The 25,117-nt window shown below is 39.2% G+C and overlaps 1 protein-coding gene across 1 annotated transcript in view; it reads left to right on the top strand.

Moving 5' to 3' along the window:
- Positions 1 to 25,117, top strand: part of MAGI3 (membrane associated guanylate kinase, WW and PDZ domain containing 3) — a 100,543-nt gene that overhangs the window by 17,628 nt on the left and 57,798 nt on the right. The window contains exons 4-6 of the mRNA XM_047082297.1: positions 4,515 to 4,724; positions 10,975 to 11,149; positions 14,753 to 14,832. Of these exons, the coding sequence (XP_046938253.1) occupies positions 4,515 to 4,724; positions 10,975 to 11,149; positions 14,753 to 14,832 (465 nt within the window). The remainder of the gene's footprint in view (positions 1 to 4,514; positions 4,725 to 10,974; positions 11,150 to 14,752; positions 14,833 to 25,117) is intronic.

Genomic DNA, 25,117 nt, shown 5'->3' with positions numbered 1-25,117 from the left:
CAGAGAGAGAGAGACACAGAATCTGAAACAGGCTCCAGGCTCTGAGCTGTCAGCACAGAGCCTGACATGGGGCTCGAACTCACGGACCGCGAGATCATGACCTGAGCTGAAGTCGGCCGCTTAACCGACTGAGCCACCCAAGCGCCCCAGAAAACAAGAGATTTAAAGAAAATAGTAAGAATATCAAAGATAAGGTGGCCTGTGAAGGCTTCTGAGAGGAAGTGACCACTGCCGTTTTATATTTTTATGCAAATAGCCTGTTCTCATTCACCTCCCTCTTAGTAGCAACCAGACTGATGTGTTTAATATGTATGCTTTTGTTTGTATGCATTCTTGCAAAATGTGTATTGTGCACCTCGTGTGCATACATTTATTATTTGCATGCATTTACTCTTTATTATTCTAGATCTCATTCAGTTTTTAACGGTTTTCAGTTGTTTCTATGTTTTCTGGGTTCACCCATGTTGCTATACTGTATTTACATGTAATTCATTGCTGTCTTCACCACCGCACAGTACTCCAGGTTGTGAACCCACAGCATTTTACTTAACCCCTCTCCCAGTGATTGACTTCCAGATTGCTTCCAATCTCCCCCGCCACCACGGATAAAGCTGTGACACCCTTTTCTCCTAGACCTGTGTGAGTGTGTCTGTGGCATACGTACCCAGGGGCAGAACTGTGGGGTTTTAAGGGCTGTCTGTACTCGCTCTGGTAAAGGGGTTGAGGTAGCTCTGCCCCTGCATCGCCGGTCGGTTCCTGCAGCAGCATCAGTAAGGACTCCACTTCCTCACCATCCGGCTTCAGAATTTTGCCAGTCTGATGGTTGTGGAAGTGCTATCTCCTTTAAATTCAAGTTTCTCTGGTAGTCAGAGAGTTTGAGCGTCTCTTCATATGCCTATTAGTAATTGCCTTTTCGTTTGTTTTTTTCAAGTGAGATCTCCGTTTGCAGACATTTCTTAGATATTTAGATATTTATTTAGAAATTAATTCCTTATTGGTTATAGAGGTTTTCTCCCATTCTGGCACCTGATAAGCTTGTCCTGTGTTGCTTCATTAAACAGAAATCCTTAATTTTTTTTTATTAGTTTTTTTTAACGTTTATTTATTTTTGAGACAGAGAGAGACAGAGTATGAACGGGGGAGGGTCAGAGGGAGAGGGAGATACAGAATCTGAAACAGGCTCCAGGCTCTGAGCGGTCAGCACAGAGCCCGACGCAGGACTTGAACTCATGGACCGCGAGATCATGACCTGAGCTGAAGTCGGACGCTTAACTGACTGAGCCACCCAGGAGCCCCTAATTTTTTTTTAATGTTTATTTAGTTTTAGAGAATGGAAGAGGGGCAGAAGGAGAGAGAATCCCAAGCAGGCTCCCTGCTGATAGTGCAGAGCCTATTGTGGGGCTCAGACCCAAGAAGATGCACTTAACTCTGAACCCAGCAGTTCCCTCTTTAGATGCCTACACTAGAGAAATCCTTACCTCTGTGCGTATGTAGTCACATGCCGGAATGGTCTTTACAGCATTAATTTGAAACAGTGAGAGAATGGAAACAACTCTGTTTGAGTAGGGGAGTTAATGAGATGTGCTTTAATTTTTCATGAAAATGGACTATTATACAGCAGTTAAATAGACTTGAATCTACATGTATGAACAGGAATAAGTCCTAGAAATATAATTGTATAAAAAGAAAGATGCAAAAGAATACATACAGTATACCATTTATTTTTAAAAAGATATGAAATGTGATAAAAACCTTTATGAAGCTTTTACAGAAACATTGGTATCTATATATTATGTGTGCATGTACATGCATCCTAGTTGTACATAGTGTGCAGGGGAATAACACATACCAACTTCAGGACAGCTCAAGGAGAGCACGGGAAGGACTGAGACAGGAAGTTAGGGCTTTAATTGAATATGTGACCATATATGCAAGTCCTTAAAGAGGGATAAAAGGGAGACCTGAAAGGAAAGTTAAGTAAATAAGGATGCTTCTAATACACTTGTCTGTGTTTTTGTGTGTATTTAAAATATTTAATAGTTGATAATTCCATTTGAAAAATTTTAAAAAACCTTCAGAAAAAAAAAAAAAGACGGGGGGCGGAAACCTTCCAAAACAGCTTCAAAAAGCTGAAAACCTTTCTCTGATAATAACTATAGTAGGATTCACAAACTGTGTCATTTTTACGCCTTGCTGTATCTGAAATCTTGCTATTTACCAACCACTCAAGAAAAATAGATCTAATTTCCTTATGAGCAACGCTAGTTTTCTTTTTTAATCTAAGTCCAATAGTCATGTTTAAATAAGGCAACTGCCAGAATTTATTATGAAGTCCTAAAATCTTCATGATCATGGGTAGCAATCTCAATATCGCAAATTTGTCTGATTTCACCCAGGAAGACAGTTAAACTTCCTTGGGTGGGGTAGTAATTACTAAGTCTACACAGTAACATGTGTGTCTAGCATTTTTACTATAACTACCGTCCTTAGAGAAGTGGACTTTTGATTTTTGCCACGGCATGTCCAAATTCCTGGGCAGCGTGATTGAGGGACACAGTGCAGGAGAAATTGAAATCCTGGGGCATCCTCCTTCTCCTCCACCAGACTTCTCTTTGGGATGTTTCTGTGCCCTCTGCCCCAGAGAAGCGTGAGCTGGCCTCTTCGTTGAGTCTTTGCTTTATTACTCGTGGCCCAGAAAGTTCGCAGAGACCTCCTCTGAGCCTTTTAATATGAATCTTTGCATCCATCTACATGATAGGAATAACACCATTTCAAACATGGATTTGGAAGCAAGGGAGTTATTGAGTGGGAGAGATAAGAGGTAGTTGATAAGTGTTTTGGTTTGATTTCATTGTTTTGTCTTAAATATTTTAATGACAATTACCACTCTAAGTCAGATTTCCAAAGAATTTATCTTAATGCTTTCTCCTCAAGGCACACACTACTGAAGGTGAACTTATTTGTAGATTTGCCTTGGTTTTATGGTGAACAACCTATGCTTTTTTCATCTGGGAAAAGTAATTCATTATATACCCCATTCATTTACTTTATGTGATGAGTGTCATAATTGCCTGCTTAAAGAACGCCTGGCTGGCTCAGTTGGTTAAGTGTCCAACTTCCACTCAGGTCATGATCTCATGGTTTGTGGGCTCGAGCCCTGCATCGGGTTCTGTGCTGACAGCTCAGAGCCTGGAGCCTGCTTTGAGTTCTGTGTCTCCCCCTCTCTCTGCCCCTCCCATGCTCATGCTTTGTCTCTCTCTGTCTCTCAATAATAAATAAACGTTCTTAAAAAACTAAAAGAAAAATAATAATTGCCTGCTTAAGAGCCCAGGAATTTGATTAGAAGATGTGATTTTTAAAATATATATAGTGAGTATTTTATTCCCTAACCATATTTATCTTCCTAGAGCATTGGCATGGTGGCTGACAAAAGGTCAAAACTAGCAGGAGCCACAAACTATTCATGTAGTTAGACCTTTTGAGTGGTTTTCCATTGTATTTGCCCGCCTACTGGGAATTGCATGACAAATTAAGATACTCAATTGTTTTCATTCTACTCTGGAACATTTATTTTTACTGCAAAAATTCCTGATCCTCAAGACTTAGAATATTAAAGTATTTCTTTCTTTCCTGAGAGTAAGCCAATATTGAATTATGCTAATAATGTCTCTGTTCAATAAATTGTCAAATAAAATAATATAATTAGAATGCTCAAAGAACCTAAAAATTACTTTTACATAAACAGCCTACATTTCAACACACACTGGTTAGTTCTCAGCTTTATCCTTTACCCACATATTTCCTCGTTTTACCAAAATAGTTCATTATGTTGCACATCAGAACAAAATTATTTGAGTTAGTTTTCTCTTCCTTTACTCCCACTTCTTATGCCAATTAGTCTTACACAAGAGCATTGATGCATTTAAATTCACAAACGAGGCCCTAATTTAGATCCCATGCAAAGCCAGCCCTGTAGGAATAAATAAACTATGTACATGAAGTCAACTTCCTATCCTTAGTACAAACAGTATTAAAAAGTTAGATAATGTTAGGGGTGCCTGGGTGGCTCAGTCGGTTAAGTGTCTGACTTGGGCTCAGGTCAAGATCTCGTGGTTCGTGAGTTCGGGTCTCATGTCAGGTTCTGTGCTGACAGCTCAGAGCCTGGCGCCTGTTTCAGATTCTATGTCTCCCTCTTCCTCTGCCCCTCCTTTGCTCGTGCTCTCTCTCTCTCTCTCTCTCTCTCTCACTGTCTCAAAAATAACATTAAATTTTTTTTCTTTAAGTTAGATAATGTTAGAAAATACATGGTAAAGGGCTCTTGAAAAATTAGTTCTTTCTGTTCTTTCTCCCTCCTCCACTCCTAAGAAGAAGTGTTTTGGCTTCCTTTTGGCCAACGGTGATCAATTAGAAGCCTCAGTATGAGATATCAGGGCAGAGACATACGCTGGGTCATATTGTTCTGACTCTCAATTCAACATCAGTTCTTTCAGCTGCTATTACTTTGTCCATTTCAGGAAACTTCTATGGAACTCCCAAACCTCCAGCAGAACCCAGCCCTTTCCAGCCAGATCCAGTTGATCAGGTCCTCTTTGATAATGAGTTTGACACAGAATCCCAAAGAAAGCGAACCACATCTGTCAGCAAGATGGAGAGAATGGACAGCTCTCTTCCTGAAGAGGAAGAAGATGAGGACAAGGAAGCTATTAACGGCAGCGGAAATGCGGGTTTGTAAATAGATGAGTCACTTCTAACTGATCTTCCGTATTGACTTTAATGTGACACTGAATTAGAAGTAGTAAAATCTATTGGAAAGTCTGTGTAGAGCAGGTGATGCAATTCTAATTTTTTTCTAAAAGGTTGTGTATGGAACCATCTGGCAGCCATCTAATAGGCTGAAGTGAGTTGTGGAAGTTTGGATAAGTCAATAATAAGCTGTCATTACTAATAACATGATATGCCATTACCCTGCGACTCGAAATAGTTGAGGCTCCAAGATATGGGAATCCTGTTGGCGTGAGTCCTACTTTATAGGATAAGAACAAAATGTAGTTTTAAGACTCAGCCTTCAACTAAAAATGCAGGGGGTCAGAAACATGCCAGTAAAAATTACCTGAAAGATTTGTTAGCAATATGTTGAATTTAAATTCTTAATCACCCAAAGAAAATTTCCAAACCTGACTCTCTTATTTTTCATTAAATGCAAAACCAACAGATATTTAGTGGTGGAGAATCTTTTGAGCACCCCTAACTAATGTGGTTGCTTAGGAGATTCTTACCCTGCTAATTCAGAGTAGAAGTGGGAAGCCACAGAATTACAGCAGAACTAATTTTAGTGCTATTTATTATAATATTTTTATTCAAAACACTAGAATATGAGCTTCATAAGGGCTGGAAGTTTTGCATGCATCATTGTTGTATCCCTTGCACCATGAACCGTGCCTGGCACAAAGTAGGAACTAAAAAAAGTATTTTATTGATACCCAGTAAATGAATGAGTTTGATCACATCCCTAAATTTGCAGAACCCATTACCATATTATTTTCCCAAAGCCTCTGATGTTTTTACTCATCATCTACTAAAATTTGCTGCATATATTGTATTGACTGTCTTAATATATTCATTTGTGTCCTCCAGAGTGTGAGTTCTGTTTTATTGTCCTAACATCTCACGTAGTTATGCCACATAATATGTTTGACATTAATGACCCCAGTATATTTGGGTGTAGAGACTGAAAACAGGTCTAAAAAGGTTTAGGTGAATTCATGTCTAATTCTTTAGCGGATGTTAAGGGAACTCATCATACTCTAAGGGGAGCATTGCTCTCCCACAAAATTAAGTCTGTTAACATTTTTAAATGTTTGAGACTGGGATTAGAGACCATGAACCTGTCCCAATATAGGAACTTCTGTGTTCTTAATTTGAGGGGGAGAAATGTTCTGTTTTTACTCCTTTACGTTTATTTATTTTTTGAGAGACACAGAGAGAGCACAAGTTGGGGAGGGGCGGAGAGAGAAGGAGACACAGAGGGGTGGAGAGAGAAGGAGACAGAATCTGAAGCAGGCTCCGGGCTCTGAGCTGTCAGCACAGAGCCCGATGAGGGGCTCGAACTCACAAATCGTGAGATCGTGACCTGAGCCGAAGTCGAACACTTAACTGACTGAGCCACCCAGGCGCCCCCTGTTTTTACTTCTAATGAAGAGCCTTTTGGTGACCACTGCAGTTCCTCTAGAGAGAAGCCTGTCTGTAACCTTCATCGTTTTATGCTTGTCATGGAAGCCAGTTGTTAAACCAGATGTTACTAACTTTTTGATGGTAATGTTTGGAGCGCTTGGGTGGCTCAGTCAATTAAGTGTCTGACTTCGGCTCAGGTTATGATCTCATGGTCTGTGGGTTCGAGCCCCGCAGCAGGCTCTGTGCTGACAGCTCAGTCTGGAGCCTGCTTTGGATTCTGTGTCTCCCTCTCTCCGACCCTCCCCGCTCACGCTCTTTCTCTCCTTCAAAAATAAACAAACATTAAAAAAAATTTTTTTTTCAATAGTAAATAAAGGGAGTATATCCAAGAGTGGGAGGCAGTTTGTATACTATCACTTGCATGTGGATACCATAGGACACTTCCCCTGGATTATACACTTCTTTGTAAGAGAAAATATTCAGAATATTTTAATGAAAAAACAATAAAAGTCATGACGAAAAAGCCTTGGTCTTTTCTGAATTAATACTAACCGTAGTTGTTCACTTACTGAAAGTTGCAGAAATGTGCATTTGTGTGTTGCGATTGGAAACTAGAACTCCTGCCTTAAAAAATTGACAATTTGAGGGGAGGTAAGTAGGGAGAGACTAGGTAAAGATTTATTTGTGTATATACCAATATGTACATTATTTTGTTTAACTTATTTTAAAGTTTATTTATTTACTTAGCACAAATGGGGAAGGGGCATAGAGAGAGGGAGAGAATCCCAAGCAGGCGCTGCAGTGTCAATGCAGAGCGCGACATGGGGCTCGATCTTGTGAACCGCGTGAGATCCTGACTTGATCTGAAATCAGGAGTCAGACGTTCAACCGACTGAGCCATCTAGGCGCCCCCCCCCCAACAATGTTGTATATTATTTTATATATTGCTGAAGAATTAATGTAAGAATGTTGATATACCCATGTAGGATGACATATGTTATGTAATAATGCTAACATTTTTTTTCTAAGGTGTTTACTATATGAACAGTATTTTCAAGTCATTGGCTATTAAGCAAACTCCTTTCCACAGTCACTTTGAACCATAATCAGAAAAGTATTAGAGATCATATATTTGCTTTTGCCTTTCTGCAAAATACTTCTATCCCAGGAATGTAACTCTCTTTCAGATTGATTTCCACATTGAGTGAGTTTTAATTTCTGTCACTTTTTTTTTTTTTTTTGCCTGGAGAATGAATCCTGTGTTTTATTAAAACTATGCATTCAACAAATATTTATTGAGCACCTGCTAGGCTAAGTGCTAGGCATTTTTCTAACAGCTAGAAATAAAATACTGAACAAAACAGACAAAAGCCCCTGTCTTTATGAACTTTGCCTTCTAGTGGGAAGAGACAGAATTATCCAACATAGATGAATAACATATATTAGAGAGTGCTAAAGAGAAACAGCAGAGGGGGAAAAGGATAAAAGATAGTGGTGACCAAAGTTTGTGGTTTTAAATAGAGCGGCAGAAAAGATCTCACTGAGAAGAGGACTTTGAAAGAAGTGGGGGTGTAAGCTCAAAATATCTGGGAGAAAAACATCCCAGCCAGAGGGAATTCTTAATACAAATGCCCTGAGGTGGAGTATACCTGGAATATTCCAACAAAGGCAAGAAGACCAATATAGTTGGATACAGTGTGGACAGTGCATTATATGTGTTGGATGAGAGTGATGGAAGGGAATAAAATAATAAGCAGTGAAGTCAGTCAGATAATGATTGGGGGATGTGGAAACGTGTATTACATACGATCTTATAGGTCGTTGGAAGAATTTGGCTTTTTTAAAAAACGAATTTGCTTTTTATTTTGAGATGAGAAACCACTTAGGGATTTGAGTAGAAGCATAACTGGATAAAACAGATTTTAATAAACTGATTCTTGCTTTGCATTGAAAATAGGCAGTAGGATGATGCGTCTGGGTGGCTCAGTTGCTTAAGTGTCTGACTTTTGATTTTGGCCCAGGTCATGATCTCACGGTTGTGAGAGCGAGCCCTGCGTCAGACTCCACACTGAGCAGGGAGCCTTCTTGGGATTCACTCTCTCCCACTCCCTCTGCCCCTCCCCTGCTCTCACCCTCTAAAGAAATGAAATAAAATAGAATTAAATTAAATTAAAGAAAACAGGCAGTCGGAGGGCATGGGCATGAACAGCGATGCTAGTTAAGAGGTTGTAATTTAAGTGAGAAATATTGGTTTGGACCTGATTAAAGCGTGACAGGTAGGAAGTGGCCTGAGCCACTCACAAATGAGTAACATTTGCTGACAGACTGGATATGAGGCCCAAGAGAACAAAGATCATTTCATGGGTTTTAGATTGAATATCTGGAAGAATGGAGTTGCATTTATTGAGATGAGGTAGATTTAAAGAGGAGTCAGTTTGGGTTGGTAAAGGGTGTTAGGGGCTCATACTGGGGTATTTGAGCTTGAGATGCTCACTAGACATCCAGATGGAAATGTCATGTTTGAGCTTGGATTTAAAGGTCTATGGCTGGTCTGAAGATGCATATGTGGGCATCATCAGCATACGGCGTGTAGAGCTGTCATTGCAGAGTAATGACACTGAATGAGATCCACAAGAGAGTAAGTATAGAAAGAGAAGAGAAAAGGTCCAAAGACTGAACCCTGAGAAGGCCTCTAATACATGGAGCTCGGGGAGACTGAGAAAAGCCAGTGAGATAGAAAGCACACCAGGAGGGTAGAGTGTCCTGGAAGCCAGGGAAAGAGAATGATAAACTCTCAGATGCCATTGATAGCTCACATAAGATGGTCACTGAGAATTGATCATTGGATTTCGCTGTGTGCAGGAAACAAAGTCATCCAAATGAGATTAGGGATAAGGGAGAAGTAATGGTAGATTTAAGGAGAAGGAAGGTATGAAATGGTTATCTGGGAGAGTGGCAGAGTGAATGGACTAAAATTTCCTGTGATTATCATACATCATTAAATGCCCTTTTGAGCTTAGTGGTCATAAATCAAAAGTGAACTAGTTAGTGTTGCCTGTATTCAGCTACGTGTGCTGCTGTAGAGCAGGGGAAAAGATTTAAGCAGAGTTATTATTGTTCAGCTGGGCATGTATGATGAAGTAAGGTTGAGGCAAAGGAATCAGTAGTGTTTGTTTGCAAGGGAGCGATTATCATGCTTCATCATGGAATTTCAGTTACATGAGTAGGGCAATGAAGATGCGACGAGGGACAGTGAAAGGTAGTAGGTAGTATTAATGGATTATAGAACTCGTTTGGATAAAGGACAGTTGGAGTAGAAGTACTATATGTAATGATACCTAAAGGCTCTTCTAAGATTCTTGATTCCAAGGCATTGCCTACAGTTTGGAGTTGTTATCTCATAAGTCTAAAAATGAGGTTTAAGTGCATGAATTGTGAATTCCCTAGACAGTAACCAAATTTTATTCTTACTTACGTTATGGACTCTGGGACTCTAAAAGGACTTTAATATTACCAACAGAATTACATTTAGCAATAGGAAGTCTGTTGAGTGTAATTAAAAAAAACTAGTATTATTTTAAAGACCTGTGTTAAATGTGTATGAGACAGATTGGTATAGCTGTTAAGAGCGTGAACCACTTAGATTTGAAACCCAACTTTGGTTTTGTTTTTGTTTTTGCAGTTTGTCAAATACTTTTCTTTTTTTTTTCAATATATGAAATTTATTGTCAAATTGGTTTCCATGCAACACCCAGTGCTCATCCCAAAAGGTGCCCTCCTCAATACCCATCACCCAGCCTCCCCTCCCTCCCACCCCCCATCAACCCTCAGTTTGTTCTCAGTTTTTAACAGTCTCTTATGCTTTTTTTTTTTTTTTTTTTAGTCTCATATGCTTTGGCTCTCTCCCACTCTAACCTCTTTTTTTTTTTTTTCCTTCCCCTCCCCCATGGGTTTCTGTTAAGTTTCTCAGGATCCACCTAAGAGTGAAAACACATGGTATCTGTCTTTCTCTGTATGGCTTATTTCACTTAGCATAACACTCTCCAGTTCCATCCACGTTGCTACAAAAGGCCATATTTCATTCTTTCTCATTACCACATAGTACTTCATTGTGTATATAAACCACAATTTCTTCCCCATTCATCAGTTGATGGACATTTAGGCTCTTTCCATAATTTGGCTATTGTTGAGAGTGCTGCTATAAACATTGGGGTTCAAGTGCCCCTATGCATCAGCACTCCTGTATCCCTTGGGTAAATTCCTAGCAGTGCTATTGCTGTGAAACCCAACTTTGCTATCATTAGCTGCTTGACCTTGACTGAAACCTCACTGTGTCCTCATCTATAATCTGTAAAACAGAATAGGAGGGATAAATAGTATAATAAATATAATTAATATTATATTGATAAATTATTAGAATTAGTAAATAATAAACAGGGTTGCTGTGAAGATTATGAGTTAAACTAGAGCCTGGAATTATAAAAGGACAGCATAAGAGCCACTGCAGCTGCTGTCGCTGGTAGTACTGTGACAGATATGTATTCACTATGTACTGAATTGATTCCAGTGTTATTTTTTGCTTCTTTCCCAGACGACATCAGAGATGCTATCCTGGGTTAATGTCACTTAGCAAATGAAAAAAATTTAGTATGTTTGTCACTTCAAAAATTTTACAGCCGAACGTGGACATATTATACAAGGAAATTTGCAGTGAATGTTTGGCATTTTGTTAGAAGTGCAGAGAGCTATCTGAAGAGAATGTAACTTTACCTACTTTGCACACTGTTCTGTTTTGAATGGCAGAAAACAGAGAGAGGCATTCTGAGTCCTCTGATTGGATGAAGACTGTCCCGAGTTATAACCAAACAAATAGCTCCATGGACTTCAGAAATTATATGATGAGAGATGAGAACCTGGAACCACTGCCCAAAAACTGGGAAATGGCCTACACCGACACGGGGATGATCTACTTCATTGAGTAAGCAAATGTCTGTATCTCTTCTAACACGCCCGTCACTGTGAGGCTTGTCTTAACATTTTTAAATTCTCATTTCACAAGGCTTCCATTTCTTTTATATTTCTTTAAAAAGATTGGGGTGCCTGGGTGGTTCAGCCAGTTGAGCATCTGACTTCAGCTCAGATCATGATCTCCCGGTTTGTGAGTTCAGGCCCCCTATTGGGCTCTGTGCTGACAGCTCGGAGCCTGGAGCCTGCTTCAGATTCTGTGTCTCCTTCTCTGTCTGCCCCTCCCAACTCCTGCTCTATCTCTCTCAAAAATAAATAAACATTAAAAATATATATATTTTTTCATACAAGTAACAGTTGATCCTAAATCTGATGATTTCCCTGGATGATATTTCATTTTTATTTGACTTGGATAAAGGAATAGTGTATTTGACTTCTAGTTTTTTAAAAACAAGAGGATTAAAAACAGGTTTGTCACGAATAATGAAAAATGTAGGAATGAAGAGTATTTTGCCTGGCTGTTTTTTTAAACTTTTGGTAGATTGGCTAACTTAACTTAATGAGCATTTCAAGAATTACCATCATCTGGAGGGAGGACATATTTATTATCTGAGCTTAATATTTTCAGTTCTAGATGCATTCAAGCAGTGTAGTTGAATAATATAGGAGGGAACCATCACTGATCCTCAGACTAATTGGTACAATATAAATTGATAAAACCTAATTTATGAGAAAGCACTATTAATATAAAATATATTTATAGAGATATAGAACCACATGTATTTGATCAACCTAAAATTTTATATGGTTTAGACCAGAGAATAATATAATAAATGATTTTTATATCATCAGTATGAATAAATGATTTTTTGGAAGTTTCATTGTGAAGCATTTTTATGTTCTGACGCAGCTGTCATTCTCATCTTTAAAATAATTTGCCCAGAGGTAGAATATGAATGCAGTGAAGTTATAGAGTATAACAGTTAAGTAACAGTTAAAATATTGGGGGCTGGATACTGCAGTCAAGGAACATGTACTTAAAAATGAATTAGGAGTGGGAGACTTGAATCTGTTTCTTCATTTGGTCCCAAATTCCACATCCTTCCCATAGAATGAGCATCTTGCTTTACCAAGCAGATTTTAGTATTTAAAACATGTAGATTTTGTGTGTATTGTATTGTTTTTACCATATATGGTACATTATTACTTACATTATGCACTTACATAAACGTTAATGACAAGGATTATGCAGAATAGAAAAAATCAGGTATATTCTTCTCTGTGGATAATTTAAGGGGTTTTTCAAGGGTAATTTAAACTTTGGACTTTCATTATGATTTTAGAAATAAATCCCCAAGTAAGTTGTAGAGTCATTAGAAGAGGCTAGAGTATCTTTAGAAGCAGCGTATGAGACCTTGAATCTGACAGTACTTTATCCTGCAAATGGGGATAAAGTAGTAGATTACAGAGAGGGGAGAGAATTTATAAAAGAAATGCCTTTATGGTTGAATATTATTAAAATACATTAAAGACCTAAATATAAGACCTGAAGCTATAAAACTCCTAGAAGACACAGGGGCAAGGTTTCATGGCATTGACTTTGGCAAGGACCTCTTGGATATGACACAAAAACTGCAGACAACAAAAGCAGAAGTAGACGAATGGGACTTCATCAAACTTAAAAACTATGCAGCAAAGGGAAGCAATCAACGAGTGAAAAAGCAACCTGCAGGATACGAGAAAATATTTGCAAACCACATATCTGATTAAGGGTTCATAACCGCAAGATAGCCAAATATTATTTGCTGCTACACAAAGCTCTTTTGTTTGCTATAGCTAATGTATTTGATCTTACTGCTGCTATTAAATCATGCATCTGTAAGAAAAGAATATTAATCTAGGTCTGTAGCATTTAGCTGTCATGTTTTAGGGATAGCTCCTACAGGCATTTCTTCACCTTGGGAAATACTGGGTAAAGTCCTAGGAGATTGCCTACATTTGCTAACTTAGCAATAAACATTTGGGGTCCTTGGAACCAAAGTGTTAAGCTTTTCTCAAGTAACAGTTGTGAATTTGGTCTAGCAAGATACATGCATGATTTTTTTTTTCCTAACAATCTACATGCTGCTAAGCCTCTTTGGAGTCCTGATCCTTTTCATGTTGCTAAAATCTATTTAACTGGCTTGAGTGTGGAGAAACCATCTCTTTGACAGAATGGGTAACACAGTCTTTCTAGAAACAACCCCAGTTTCTCTGGTTCGATTATCCATTATTCAGCACACCCAAGTGTTTCTACCACAGTCTCCCAGCTGGTATCATACCTGGCAATGTGTAAGAAGGGGTTGCACACAGCCCTGGTTAGCTCAGGAGTTAGGAAAGGCATAGAAGATACGATTAAGTCCCTGAAACCGTTGGCTTAATTTCCTAAGAGTAATTAACATACAGATTAGGGAGTTTATCTCATTATAAAGACATCAAGGAATGATATTCTCATACTACTTTGATAATAACTTCAATTTACATTTTGTTGTCTTCCCGTATAATTTCCTCCAGTTATTTCTTTCTTTAATATTCGCCTATTTCAGATGTTTAAACTATAACACTGTTTGTCTACACAGCAGTGCGATGGTTTGGGTTTAGAATTAGTATCTGCTGAATGGTGGCATTGCTCTTGGAAAGCGTCTGTGGCCTGCTTTCTAAAAAGGAATGTGTGTGACGGATAGATGGGGGGAGTCTTTTGGTTTCTGCTTTCTTTTCTCTATTCAGCGTATGATCCATACCGATGAAAACTTTGTTTTGTAGAGTAGAGTTTAACTAACTATACCCATCATTTTTTTTTTTTTCCAACGTTTATTTATTTTTGGGACAGAGAGAGACAGAGCATGAACGGGGGAGGGGCAGAGAGAGAGGGAGACACAGAATCGGAAACAGGCTCCAGACTCTGAGCCATCAGCCCAGAGCCCGACGCGGGGCTCGAACTCACGGACTGCGAGATTGTGACCTGGCTGAAGTCGGACGCTTAACCGACTGCGCCACCCAGGCGCCCCTATACCCATCATTTTTACTTGCATGTCGCAGAAAGACGCTTGGAAACTTTTTATTTTGCTAAACTCTTATTTTAAAGAGCCCTTTTGAGGGCAGCGAATCTGTCTGTTCATCACTATCTTCGCAGCTCTCAGCACAATGCCCACACATCACAGGTACTCAAGAAATACGGTGTTCTTTTGAAGGGAGGGAGGAAGGAATTCAGCCAGCACCAAACAAGGGTTTTAGTGCAGCTTTTTCGACTGGATAATGCACAGGATGGGGCCATGTCCCCACCCTTTGAAACATTTCTGACTGCTTAAATAAGCATCTGGTAGCCTGTACTTGGAATTTCACCCCTTCCCTACAGTCGTCTTTCTCAAATTAGTACCTCTGGCATTACCTTCCCTTTATGGCAATTTCAAAGTAGCAGACTGAGAAAGTAGGATTATTGAATCCGAGGTGTACAAACAGAGCCTGGCAGAGAGAAATGTGCAAACATCATACCTTTTAGTCACTTTTGATCTTTGCTTTTGAAATACTTTTCTCCCTCTTTATTTTACTGTTTCTAACTGAAATCTTTATTCTGCAGCCACAATACCAAGACAACCACCTGGTTGGATCCTCGTCTTTGTAAGAAAGCCAAAGCCCCTGAAGACTGTGAAGATGGAGGTAGAGATTCAGAAATCTTTTATACTGTACTTATCCTCTTAATCCCGCATTGTTCTTCTTGCTTAGTGACTTTTCCAAAACCCTAAAAACCATAATGTGCAGAAGCACATAACCAATGGGTGGATATCGTACTCAGCTGACCCTGATAATTATGTCATTGCGTCTAATTTTATGAGAGGCTTTATTTCTCTCTTTTTGAGGATTATACGGTGAAATCTTTTTTGAAAGTCTTAATAAAAATACATTGCCCTTTGTTTTACATTTGTTTTAAGGACAAATTTTAAAATTTCTAAACAAGTATTTTCATAAGTTAGATACATTCTCCACCACAGGGTAGCTTCATCATGGCTGTTGAACCTTCAAAAATATATTTAATTTAGTATCACTAGGACAGATATGCTATTATTTATGGCTACTCTTTCATTCAGTTTAAAAAATTTTTTTTTAATGTTTATTTTTTTGAGAGAGAGCCTGAGCAGGGGAGGGGCAGAGAGAGGGAGACACAGAATCAGAAGCAGGCTCCAGTCTCCAAGCTGTCAGCACAGAGCCTGATGTGGGGCTCGAACTTAGGAAACCTGAGCTGAAGTCAGATGCTTAACCGACTGAGCCACCCACGTGCCTCGGCTAATCTTTCATTTAGACTGTCAGTAGCAACTCAATGAAAGTCTCTAATGTACCCCAACCTGCCACTCCTGCCCACACACAATTTTTACTGCTTAGTAGAAAGATTTCTCTAAGAATTCTTAGATAATAATGCTTGCCTGTCTTATGTGTATTACACAGTGTCTAATAGTCTAGTCTTATACATAAATATAGAATTTACCCCAACCAAAATTGTTTGCTATCCCTTCTTGAATATAGAGTGAGGATGAATAAAATTTGCATTCGTTTTGTATCACTGCATCAGAAATTATTTACCTTGGTTAAAAAAATAAAGGTGCCTTTATTACCTAAAAGGTAATTACCTTTATTACCTAAAAGGTACCTATTATTACCTTGGTTAAAAAAATAAAGGTGCTATGGGGTGCCTGGGCGGCTCAGTCAGTTAAGCATCTGACTTGGGCTCAGGTCATGATCTCATGGCTCATGGGTTCGAGCCCCGTGTTAGGCTCTGTGCTGACAGCTCAGAGCCTGGAACCTGTTTCAGATTCTGTGTCTCTGTCTTCTCTCTGCCCCTTCCCTGCTCCTGCTCTATCTCTCTCTCCTTCAAAAACAAATAAACATTAAAAAAAAGATGAATGGCTAAGAATGAGGTTCAGATAGTCCTCCTATAGATTGAACTCCAATCTATTAAAACAAAAGTTACACATTTCATTCAGCATGATTGCAATATTAAAAGTTTTTCTAGGAACAACCAATTGGAAAATGGAATTATTTTAAAATTGTTTGCAATGATATAAAGAAAAATTACCTTGGAGCAAATCTACTAAAGATGTACAAACCTACTGAAAGACGCACGAGAGAAACTGAAAACTACAAAACATCCCTGCAAGAACTTAATGAAGACTTAAATAATTAAGGAGATACGCTGTGTTCATAGACTGAATGACACAGTATTGTTAATGATGTTCGTTTTCCCTAAATTGGTATCTAGATTCCATACAATCCCAATAAAAATCCTGTAAGTCTGTCTTAAAGAAATTGACAGGCCAGTTCTAAAATACATATAGAAATACAAGGCCCCAGTTAGCCAAGTAGTCTTAAAAAGGGCAGAGGTAAGGGACATAGGCTACCAGATTTGAAGAGTTAGTGTAAAGCTCAATAATCAAGGCCGTGTGGTATTGACACAGGATAGACAAGCAGACCATTGGAATACAGCAGAGCATCCAGAAATAGATGCACAATATGTGATCACTTAAACTGCATCCCAGGTGCCAATCAATTCAATATAAGAGGAGGATCTTTATCAAGTGGTGCTGGGAAAACTGCATATTCATGAGGGAAAATGAACGTCAACTATACCTGACTCCATACACAAAAATTACTTTCAGATGAATCAAAGACCCAATCATAAAAGCTAGAACCATGAAGCTTTTAGAGGAAAATTTAGGAGAATATTTTCATAACTTTGGGATTAGCAAAGATTTCTTATACAGACCACAAAAAACATGAGCCATAAAAGAGGAACTTGAGGGACACGTGGGTGGCTCAGTCAGTTAAATGTCCAGCTCTTGATCTCAACTCAGGTTTTGATCGTAGCGTCATGAGTTCAGGCCCTGTGTTGGGCTTCATGCTGGGTATGGTGCCTACTTAAAAAAAGACAAAAAGTAAAACTTGATAAGTAGGACTTAATAAAAATTTTAAATTTTTATTCATCAAAAGACACCATTAAGAAAATGAATAGTCAAAGCCCCAGGTTTTGCAATATGTATCTGACAAAGGAATTGTATCCTGAATCTATAAAGAACAGTTATAACTCATTAATAAGACAAAAACCCAAAATTAAAAATGAGCAAAATACTTATTTTTTTAAATTATTTAAAAAAAATTTTTTTTGATAGAGCACAAATGGGGGAGGGGCAGAGAGAGAGGAGATACAGAATCCAAAGCAGGCTCCAGGGTCTGAGCTGTCAGAGCCCGAAATGGGGCTCAAACCCACGAACCACGAAATCATGGACCTCAGCCGAAGTCCAAATGCTTAACCAACTGAGCCACCCAGGAACCCTTAAAATGAGCAAAATGTTTAAGTAGGCATTTCACCAAAGAAGATACACAAATGTCCAATAACCACTAGAAAATATACTTAACATTATTAGTCATTAGGGAGATGCAAATTAAAACCACAGTGATATACCACTTTATCCACTAGAATGACTATAATCAGAAAAAAACAGATAATAACAAGCGTTGGTGAGGATGAGAAGAAATGGTAACCCTTATAAGGTGCTGGGCAGATGTAAAATGGTACAACTGCTTTGGAAAGCAGTTTGGCAGTTTCTTAAAATATTAAATATAAATTTACCGTATCTCCTCACAATTCCACTTCTAGGTACCTACCCAAAAGGAATGAAAACATATGCCCACAAAGACTTGCCTGTAAATATTCAGAGAAGCATTATTCATAAAAGCCCAAAAGAGGAAACAATTCACATGTCCATCAGCCAATGAATGGATAGATAAAATCTGGTGTAATCATGTAATAGAATACTATACGGCAATAAAAAAGGAATGAAATCATATACATACTACAACATGAGCAAACCTCAAAATGTTATTCTGGGTGACAGAAACTAGATACAAAAGACCAACTACTGCATGATTCCATTTATATGAAATGTCTGGAATAAGCAAAGCTATAGAGGCAGAAAGTAGATTACTGGTGGTTGCCCAGCAGTGAGGATGGGAATAGAGATTAAGGGATTAAGAGATTAAGAGTATGAGGGATCTTTTTTTCCCCTCTTTGTAAATGTTTATTTTGAGAGAGAGAGTGAGCGGGGGAGGGGCAGAGGAAGAGAGAAAGAATCCCAAGCAGCCTCCACACTGTCAGCACAGAGCCTGACACGGGGCTCAATCTCATGAACCGTGAGATCGTGACCTGAGCCAAAATAGTCAGATACTTAACCGACTGAGCCACCCAGGCACCCCCAGCATGAGGGATCTTACTGGGGTGATGGAAATCTTCTTAAACTGAATTATGGTGATGGTTTCACAACTCAGTTAATTATTAAAACTCATGGAATTGAATATTCAAAACAGATTAATTTTATAATATGCAAACTGTACCTTAATAAAGTTTTTTTAAGATGGCCAAAGAACTTGGACACTTGACCAAAGAAGACAAGAGAATAGACAATAAGGATATGAGAAGGTGCTTATCATCATTAGTCATCATTACAGTGAGAGGCCATTCACACCCTGGAAGGGCTAGAGCCCAATACACTGAAGGGTACCAAAGATTGGTGAGATTGTAGAGCACCTGGAACTTTCACTAGTTGGTAGGGATGTAAAATTATGTGAACACTTTGGAGAACTTTTGGCAGTTGCCCATAGGGCATTGTCTCAAGAGAAATGAAAACATACGTTCCCAAAAAGACTCCACCTGAATGATCACGACAGCCTTATTCATAATAACACAGACCTGGAAACATCCGAAATATCCATCAACAGAAGAATGGATAAACAATTTTTGGTATATTCATGCAGTGAAATACTAGTCATCAATAAAAAGAAAAAACTGTTGATAACACTCAACAACATGGATGAATCTCAGAAACGTTGAATAGAATAAGCCAGAACAAAAGAACAGGTACTCAATTATCCATTAATTAAAGTCTGAGAACAGGCAGACTCATCTTTGCTGCAAGAAGTTGGAAAATGAGGTGGGGAACCGGGAAGTGGGTGAATTGAAATAATTCTCTGGAGTAATGAATATATTCTCCACCTTGTTTGGGGCAGTAGTTAGGAAGGCATATGGCAGTTGCCAAAACTCTTTTATAATTGAGCATTTAAGATCTCTGTATTTTGTTGCATGTAAATTATTTGTTTTATTTTTTTTTTGTAATGTTTGAGAGAGAGAGCTCGAGACAGCGGGTGCAAGCACATGAGCTGGGGAGGGACAGAGAGAGGGAGAGAAAGAGAATCCCAAGCAGGCTCTGTCAGCACAGAGCCTGGCATGGGGCTCAATCTCACAAACTGCGAGATCATGACCTGAGCTGAAGTCAGACGCTCAACCAACTGAGCCAACCCAGGCACCCCTAAATCATTTCTTATGACGTACCTCCCTTGTCTAAAGGCTTTCATCAGTAAGTTCCATCTGGTGAAATCATCTCCTGTAAAGGTAAACTAGAATATATAAGCCCAGAGAATTTTACCTTTTAAAGCTCGTAAATGCGGTATTTAGTCTTCTTGGGCATGTCTCTATTGCTCGTCTCCGTTTCCTTTTCCTGCCCACTGATTGTTGCAGCGCAGTTCTATGCCTTTTTCTCTTTTCCCTTGTACAATGTATTTCTTTTCATAGATTTAACCATTAATTTACAATAGCTGGCTGGCCCCCTTATTGACTCTCTAGTATTGTCCTGTTTTGGCTTCTGTTTCTGTATTTCCTACTGCATTTGAGACTTTTTTTAAAAATTGCTTAAGTAGCACTTCTAATAAACATATTTAAAAAAATTTTTTTTTAATGTTTATTTTTGAGACAGAGGGAGACAGAGTGCGAGTGGGGGAGGGGCAGAGAGAGAGGGAGTCACAGAAGCTGAAACAGGCTCCAGGCTCTGAGCTGTCATCACAGAGCCCAATGCAGGGCTCAAACCCACGAACCGTGAGATCATGACCTGAGCCGAAGTGGGACGCTTAACCAACTGAGCCACCCAGGCACCCCTCTAATACACATATTTAAAACTTAACTGAACATCTTTCTCCTAAAGTCACCCCATCCCTCTTTCTGTCACAGGCACCTTGCTCATAATCATCTGGGCCAGAGGTTCAGAGTTCTATTTGCTTCTTCCTCACCTCTTGCTGTATTCCCTATATTGTTTCCAATCCCTGCTCCTCTTTCTTTGTTCAATATTTTGCCAATACATTATTATGAAAATTTTCCACTGTATAGAAAAACGGAAAGAATTTTACAGTAATTTACCCATCACTGAGATATTACCATGAACATTTTGCTCTGTTGGTTTTTTTACATAGCTGTCTATCCATATGCTTTTTCTATGTTTTCTTTTCTTTTATACCTTCATCCTTCCAGTCACCACAAACTTGGATTACTCTTGGTCTTTTTCTCCGGTTACATCTCCCCCTCCAATATATCGTTAACGCGAGTGCTCTCCAAAATGGTGGTGCTCAGATTGTCTATTGGTCTACAAGAGGACAATGTTGAGCTTATTTTTCATTATGCGCCTACTGGGGGGAAAAATAAGTTTCTCCACTATTTTATACACAGACTGGCAATGCATTCTTTCTCATTCTGTCTGTAGATTATTCCATACAGTACCCAGAGTGTCTTGAGGGAAAAATGGACATAGCAGAAGTTGTCAGGGCACTGTGAAGTTTTACACGTTACTTGTGCCCAGTTAAGTGGATACGTAAGCTAGGTTATATAGTTTTTAATTCATAAAAATTGAAATGTGACTTAAGGATTTCACATAGATACTGCCTGTTGAAGATAATACCAATATGCAAGCCCAAGTGACCAGTAAGTAAACAGAGCTGATACTTCATATACTTCATATGTGAGCTTTTTTAAGCCACATGGAGATAAAATCACAATGATTATTTATTTAGTCTTCATCTCCTTTTTAAATTTGTCTTTTGTATGCTTTATTATGTACATATCTTTTAAGGATTTTTTTTTTAATTTTTTTTTTCAACGTTTATTTATTTTTGGGACAGAGAGAGACAGAGCATGAACGGGGGAGGAGCAGAGAGAGAGGGAGACACAGAATCGGAAACAGGCTCCAGGCCCTGAGCCATCAGCCCAGAGCCTGACGCGGGGCTCGAACTCACGGACCGCGAGATCGTGACCTGGCCGAAGTCGGACGCTTAACCGACTGCGCCACCCAGGCGCCCCAAGGATTTTTTTTTTAAATATTTATTTATTTTTGAGAGAGAAAGAGAGAGAGTGCGAGCAGGGGAGGGGCAGAGAGAGAAGGAGACACAGAATCCGAAGCAGGCTCCAGGTTCCGAGCTCTCAGCACAGAGCCCGATGCGGGGTTTCGAACCCATGAACTGTGAGATCATGACCTGTGCTGAAGTTGGACGCTTAACCAACTCTGCCACCTAGGCGCCCCTTTATTATGTACATATTAGAGCAGTACATATATATTTATGAATAAACACATCTTGGAAGTACATTCGACATGTTTGGCTGATAAGGCTACATGATCAAAAACCTTTGGCTACATGGGCTACAAATTCTTCTAAAATACAACTGCCTTATACCTGTCCCTTCCTCAGAAACCTATAATGGCTCTTACAGTCACAGAATAAAATCTAAACTCTTTGGTGAAAATATTAAAGATTTTTTACAGTTGAACCATATTCTACATTTATTTTTTCAAAGTATTTTCGTTTTTTCCAAAGTAATTTCATGTCATAAATATGACATAGTTGTTTTCTTTGCCTTTGCCACATGTCCATCTCTTTGGTCAGGAACAAGCCTTGCTCCCTGTGTTCACCTGGCTCATATCTAGTGATCCTTCCAAGCTCAGTTCTAAAGTATGATTTCGTCATAGCCTCCTCTTGTCATTCTCTGCAGGTCAGAATTAGGTGTTCTCTTCTCTGTGCTCAGCAGTACCATATGCACCTTTCCATTGTAGCACGTGTTCCATTGCAGTATAACTAGATACATACATTCTATAAGAGCAGTGATTTTGTCTTCTTCATTTGTATATCTCTTCAGTAGGGACTTACATGTTTGGAAGGAGGAGAGGAGGAAAGGAAGGAAAGAAGTTACTCTGTCTTCCAGATTATTTTGGTCTCCTTGAAAATATTTTTTAATCTCTATGAAGTTCTGGGTGCAAGACATAAATAGGAAGTCTGTCTTCATTCACCAGGTTGGAGTCAATGCTGAAATAAGACCAAGGAATCAGATGGGTTAAAATGCTAGCTGATGAGTGAACCTGACTTTAGCTCTGCATCTGTATGGGCTTACTGGTGTTTTACCCCTGCAGGAGGCAGCCTTCAGCCCTCAGTCTCTGTCTTCTGTACAGCTGGGGCCTCTTCCCCTAGGGCAGGCATGGCAAATCGGACCAGACTGCACCCTCTGCAGGCAGGCTGACGTGCAAAACAGCCAGGGAACTCAAGTCCTGAGCCAAGCATACTGAATCCATTCTCTGAAACTCACCAGTCAGATAAGACAGTCTTTCTTCCTTGGAGAAGAAAGTTAAGGGGCTCAGAGACACTGGAAACGTTTCTCCCTTTCTTTCCCCCTTCTATGGAAATTTGGAAAATTGAATGAGTCTCGCCCCCTGATGCTCTTTACATTAAGACCGACAATATGTCTTGGTCAGCCCAGGAACTAATAACTCCACTTATTCCTTTTTAATTATTCCTTTTAATTATTCCAGAATAATTAATGATAATAATAGTGTCCCTTTTACTCTCAAAAGTGGACAATACATTATATGGTCCTCCTAATTATATCTTTCTTAAGATATAAATGCAACCACAGTTGCAACCATATAAATGCAACCACAGTTGCGTTTAGTATAGTAGGAATGTTCGAAACTTTTTTTTTTTTTTAAGAGAGGGAGAGTGCACATGTGAGCAGGGAAGGGGCAGAGAGAGAGAATATCTCAAGCAGGCTTTATGCTCAGCACAGAGCCTGATGCAGGGCTTGATCTCACAACTGTGAGACCTTGATCTGGGCTGAAATCAAGAGTTGGATACTTAACCAACTGAGCTATCCAGGCGCCCCTCAAAACTTTTTGATGGAAGGTACTTTCCATCCCCACAACTAGATATGCCTTCCTAACATCACCTGTACTTACCTGCGGGAATCCCACAGTTTGGAACCCTGAGCCTGTTTGTTTGATGCTCAGCCAACCATTAGCACTTCCACTGTGCATCCCCCCGAATGGGGGAAACCGCCCCACAATACAGTATTTCCAGCTACACTATTTCTGACTTACACTGGTATTCTGCATCGTGCCTTGCAGACCAGATGCTGAATGAGGGGAAATAGTAATAATGATATCTTAAATGTAAATTTTTGCAGTTTAAGATGTTTATTGTTTGCATTTGGCTAAAGGTTTAAGGTCTTCTAGAAAAACCTTAGTTTCTAAAACTTGCCCTTTTCCTTCCTAGTTTTCTGACCTCCAGAATGCAGCCATGTATTTAGGCTCTAACAGTTTAATTGCTGTACTTATCTATCTTCATTCAACTAAAATAATTAGTTGTTTAGGTTAAAAAGTTATCTTAAAAATACAACATCAGGAATCTGCTTTATACTCAATTCACCCCTTTCCTCTTAGGATGAAAGAGAGATTAAATTTTTACCAAAAGCTATAAAAAGTATTGAGTGTTGATGTTATTTTGGAGCTTCAAGAAAGATAAAAGAGAATTATCAGCTCCACAATGAGAAAACAGTTGCAATTCGTGTATTTAAATAAGAAAAATCTTATTGCGGGAACAGGAGAGAAAGATAAATTCATGGGCCTTAGGACCAACCAGCTGCTTGATACGCCAGAAATGGTTTTTCCTTTTGAATCAGCTTTTGGGGAGAATGCTTTGGCTTCTAATCCAGAAAAATATGGTTAGGTCTTTCCTCTCTCAAAAGTAAATGAACTCATTTTCTCTTGACCCTCCCTCCTTCCAGTTCTCAACTATCCTTTTTACAACAACAAAAAGTTGTCTCTTCTTAAGGACTCCACCTTCTGTCTTCCTCTTTATTACTACAATATGCTGACTTCTTCCCCCTGCCTTTTCAGTGAAAGTGCTTGTCTTAAGGTCACCAGTAACTTCTGACTGCCAAATTTGAACGTCTCTTTTCAGCCTCTTTTGAACGACAGCTTTCCAGAGCATTTATTAGTATTGACCATGCTCTGCTCCCCTGTCTTTTTTGATATCCTTCCCCTGACAGTTGTTACTTTCTCCATCTGCTCCTTAAATGGCTAGTACTCCTCATGTTCTGTTCTCTACCTTTTTCTTCTCACAATATATCCAGGTAATCTTGTCCACTGTCATGGCTTTTAAATGCAATATCTCCCAAATCCTTCTCTTCTGTGTTTCTCTTTTGAGGACCGGGTCCCTGTTTCCCTGAGATGGTGAGATATTTCTGCCAGGATGTTCCATAGGCCCCTCAAATGTGTTCCCTCCCAAATTGAGCTGAATCTTCTGTGTACCCTCCCTTCCTGCCCTCAACAGTGACGTCACGTCCATGACCCCAAACCAGTTACCATCTTTAACTTTTTCCTCATCATATCTTCTTCATTTTTGTTCTATCAATTCTGACTTTTAAACACCTGCCATCCTGAAAAAAGCATAGAGGACAGCAGAGAATCTATTGCTACAGAGATCAAGGGACTAAGAAATAGTCATGAGGAGCTAAAAAATGCCATAAGCGGGGTGCAAAATAAAATGGAGGCGGCCATAACACAGATTGAAGAAGCAGAGGAGAGAATAGGTGAATTAGAAGATAAAATTATGGGAAAAGAGGAAGCTGAGAAAAAGAGAGATAAAAAAATCCAGGAGTATGAGGGGAGAATAGGAGAATTAAGTGATTCAATCAAATGGAACAATATCCGTATCATAGGAATTCCAGAAGAAGAAGAGAGAAAAAGGGGCTGAAGGTATACTTGAACAAATCATAGCTGAGAACTTCCCTGATCTGGGGAAGCAAAAAGGC

The sequence above is a fragment of the Lynx rufus genome, unplaced genomic scaffold, assembly GCF_022079265.1.
Source record: "Lynx rufus isolate CCGP_SWC_20201006 ecotype Redwood Valley unplaced genomic scaffold, mLynRuf1.p SCAF_2, whole genome shotgun sequence".
Taxonomy (NCBI): Eukaryota; Metazoa; Chordata; class Mammalia; order Carnivora; family Felidae; genus Lynx; species Lynx rufus.
This window is presented reverse-complemented; position numbering and strand designations above follow the sequence as displayed.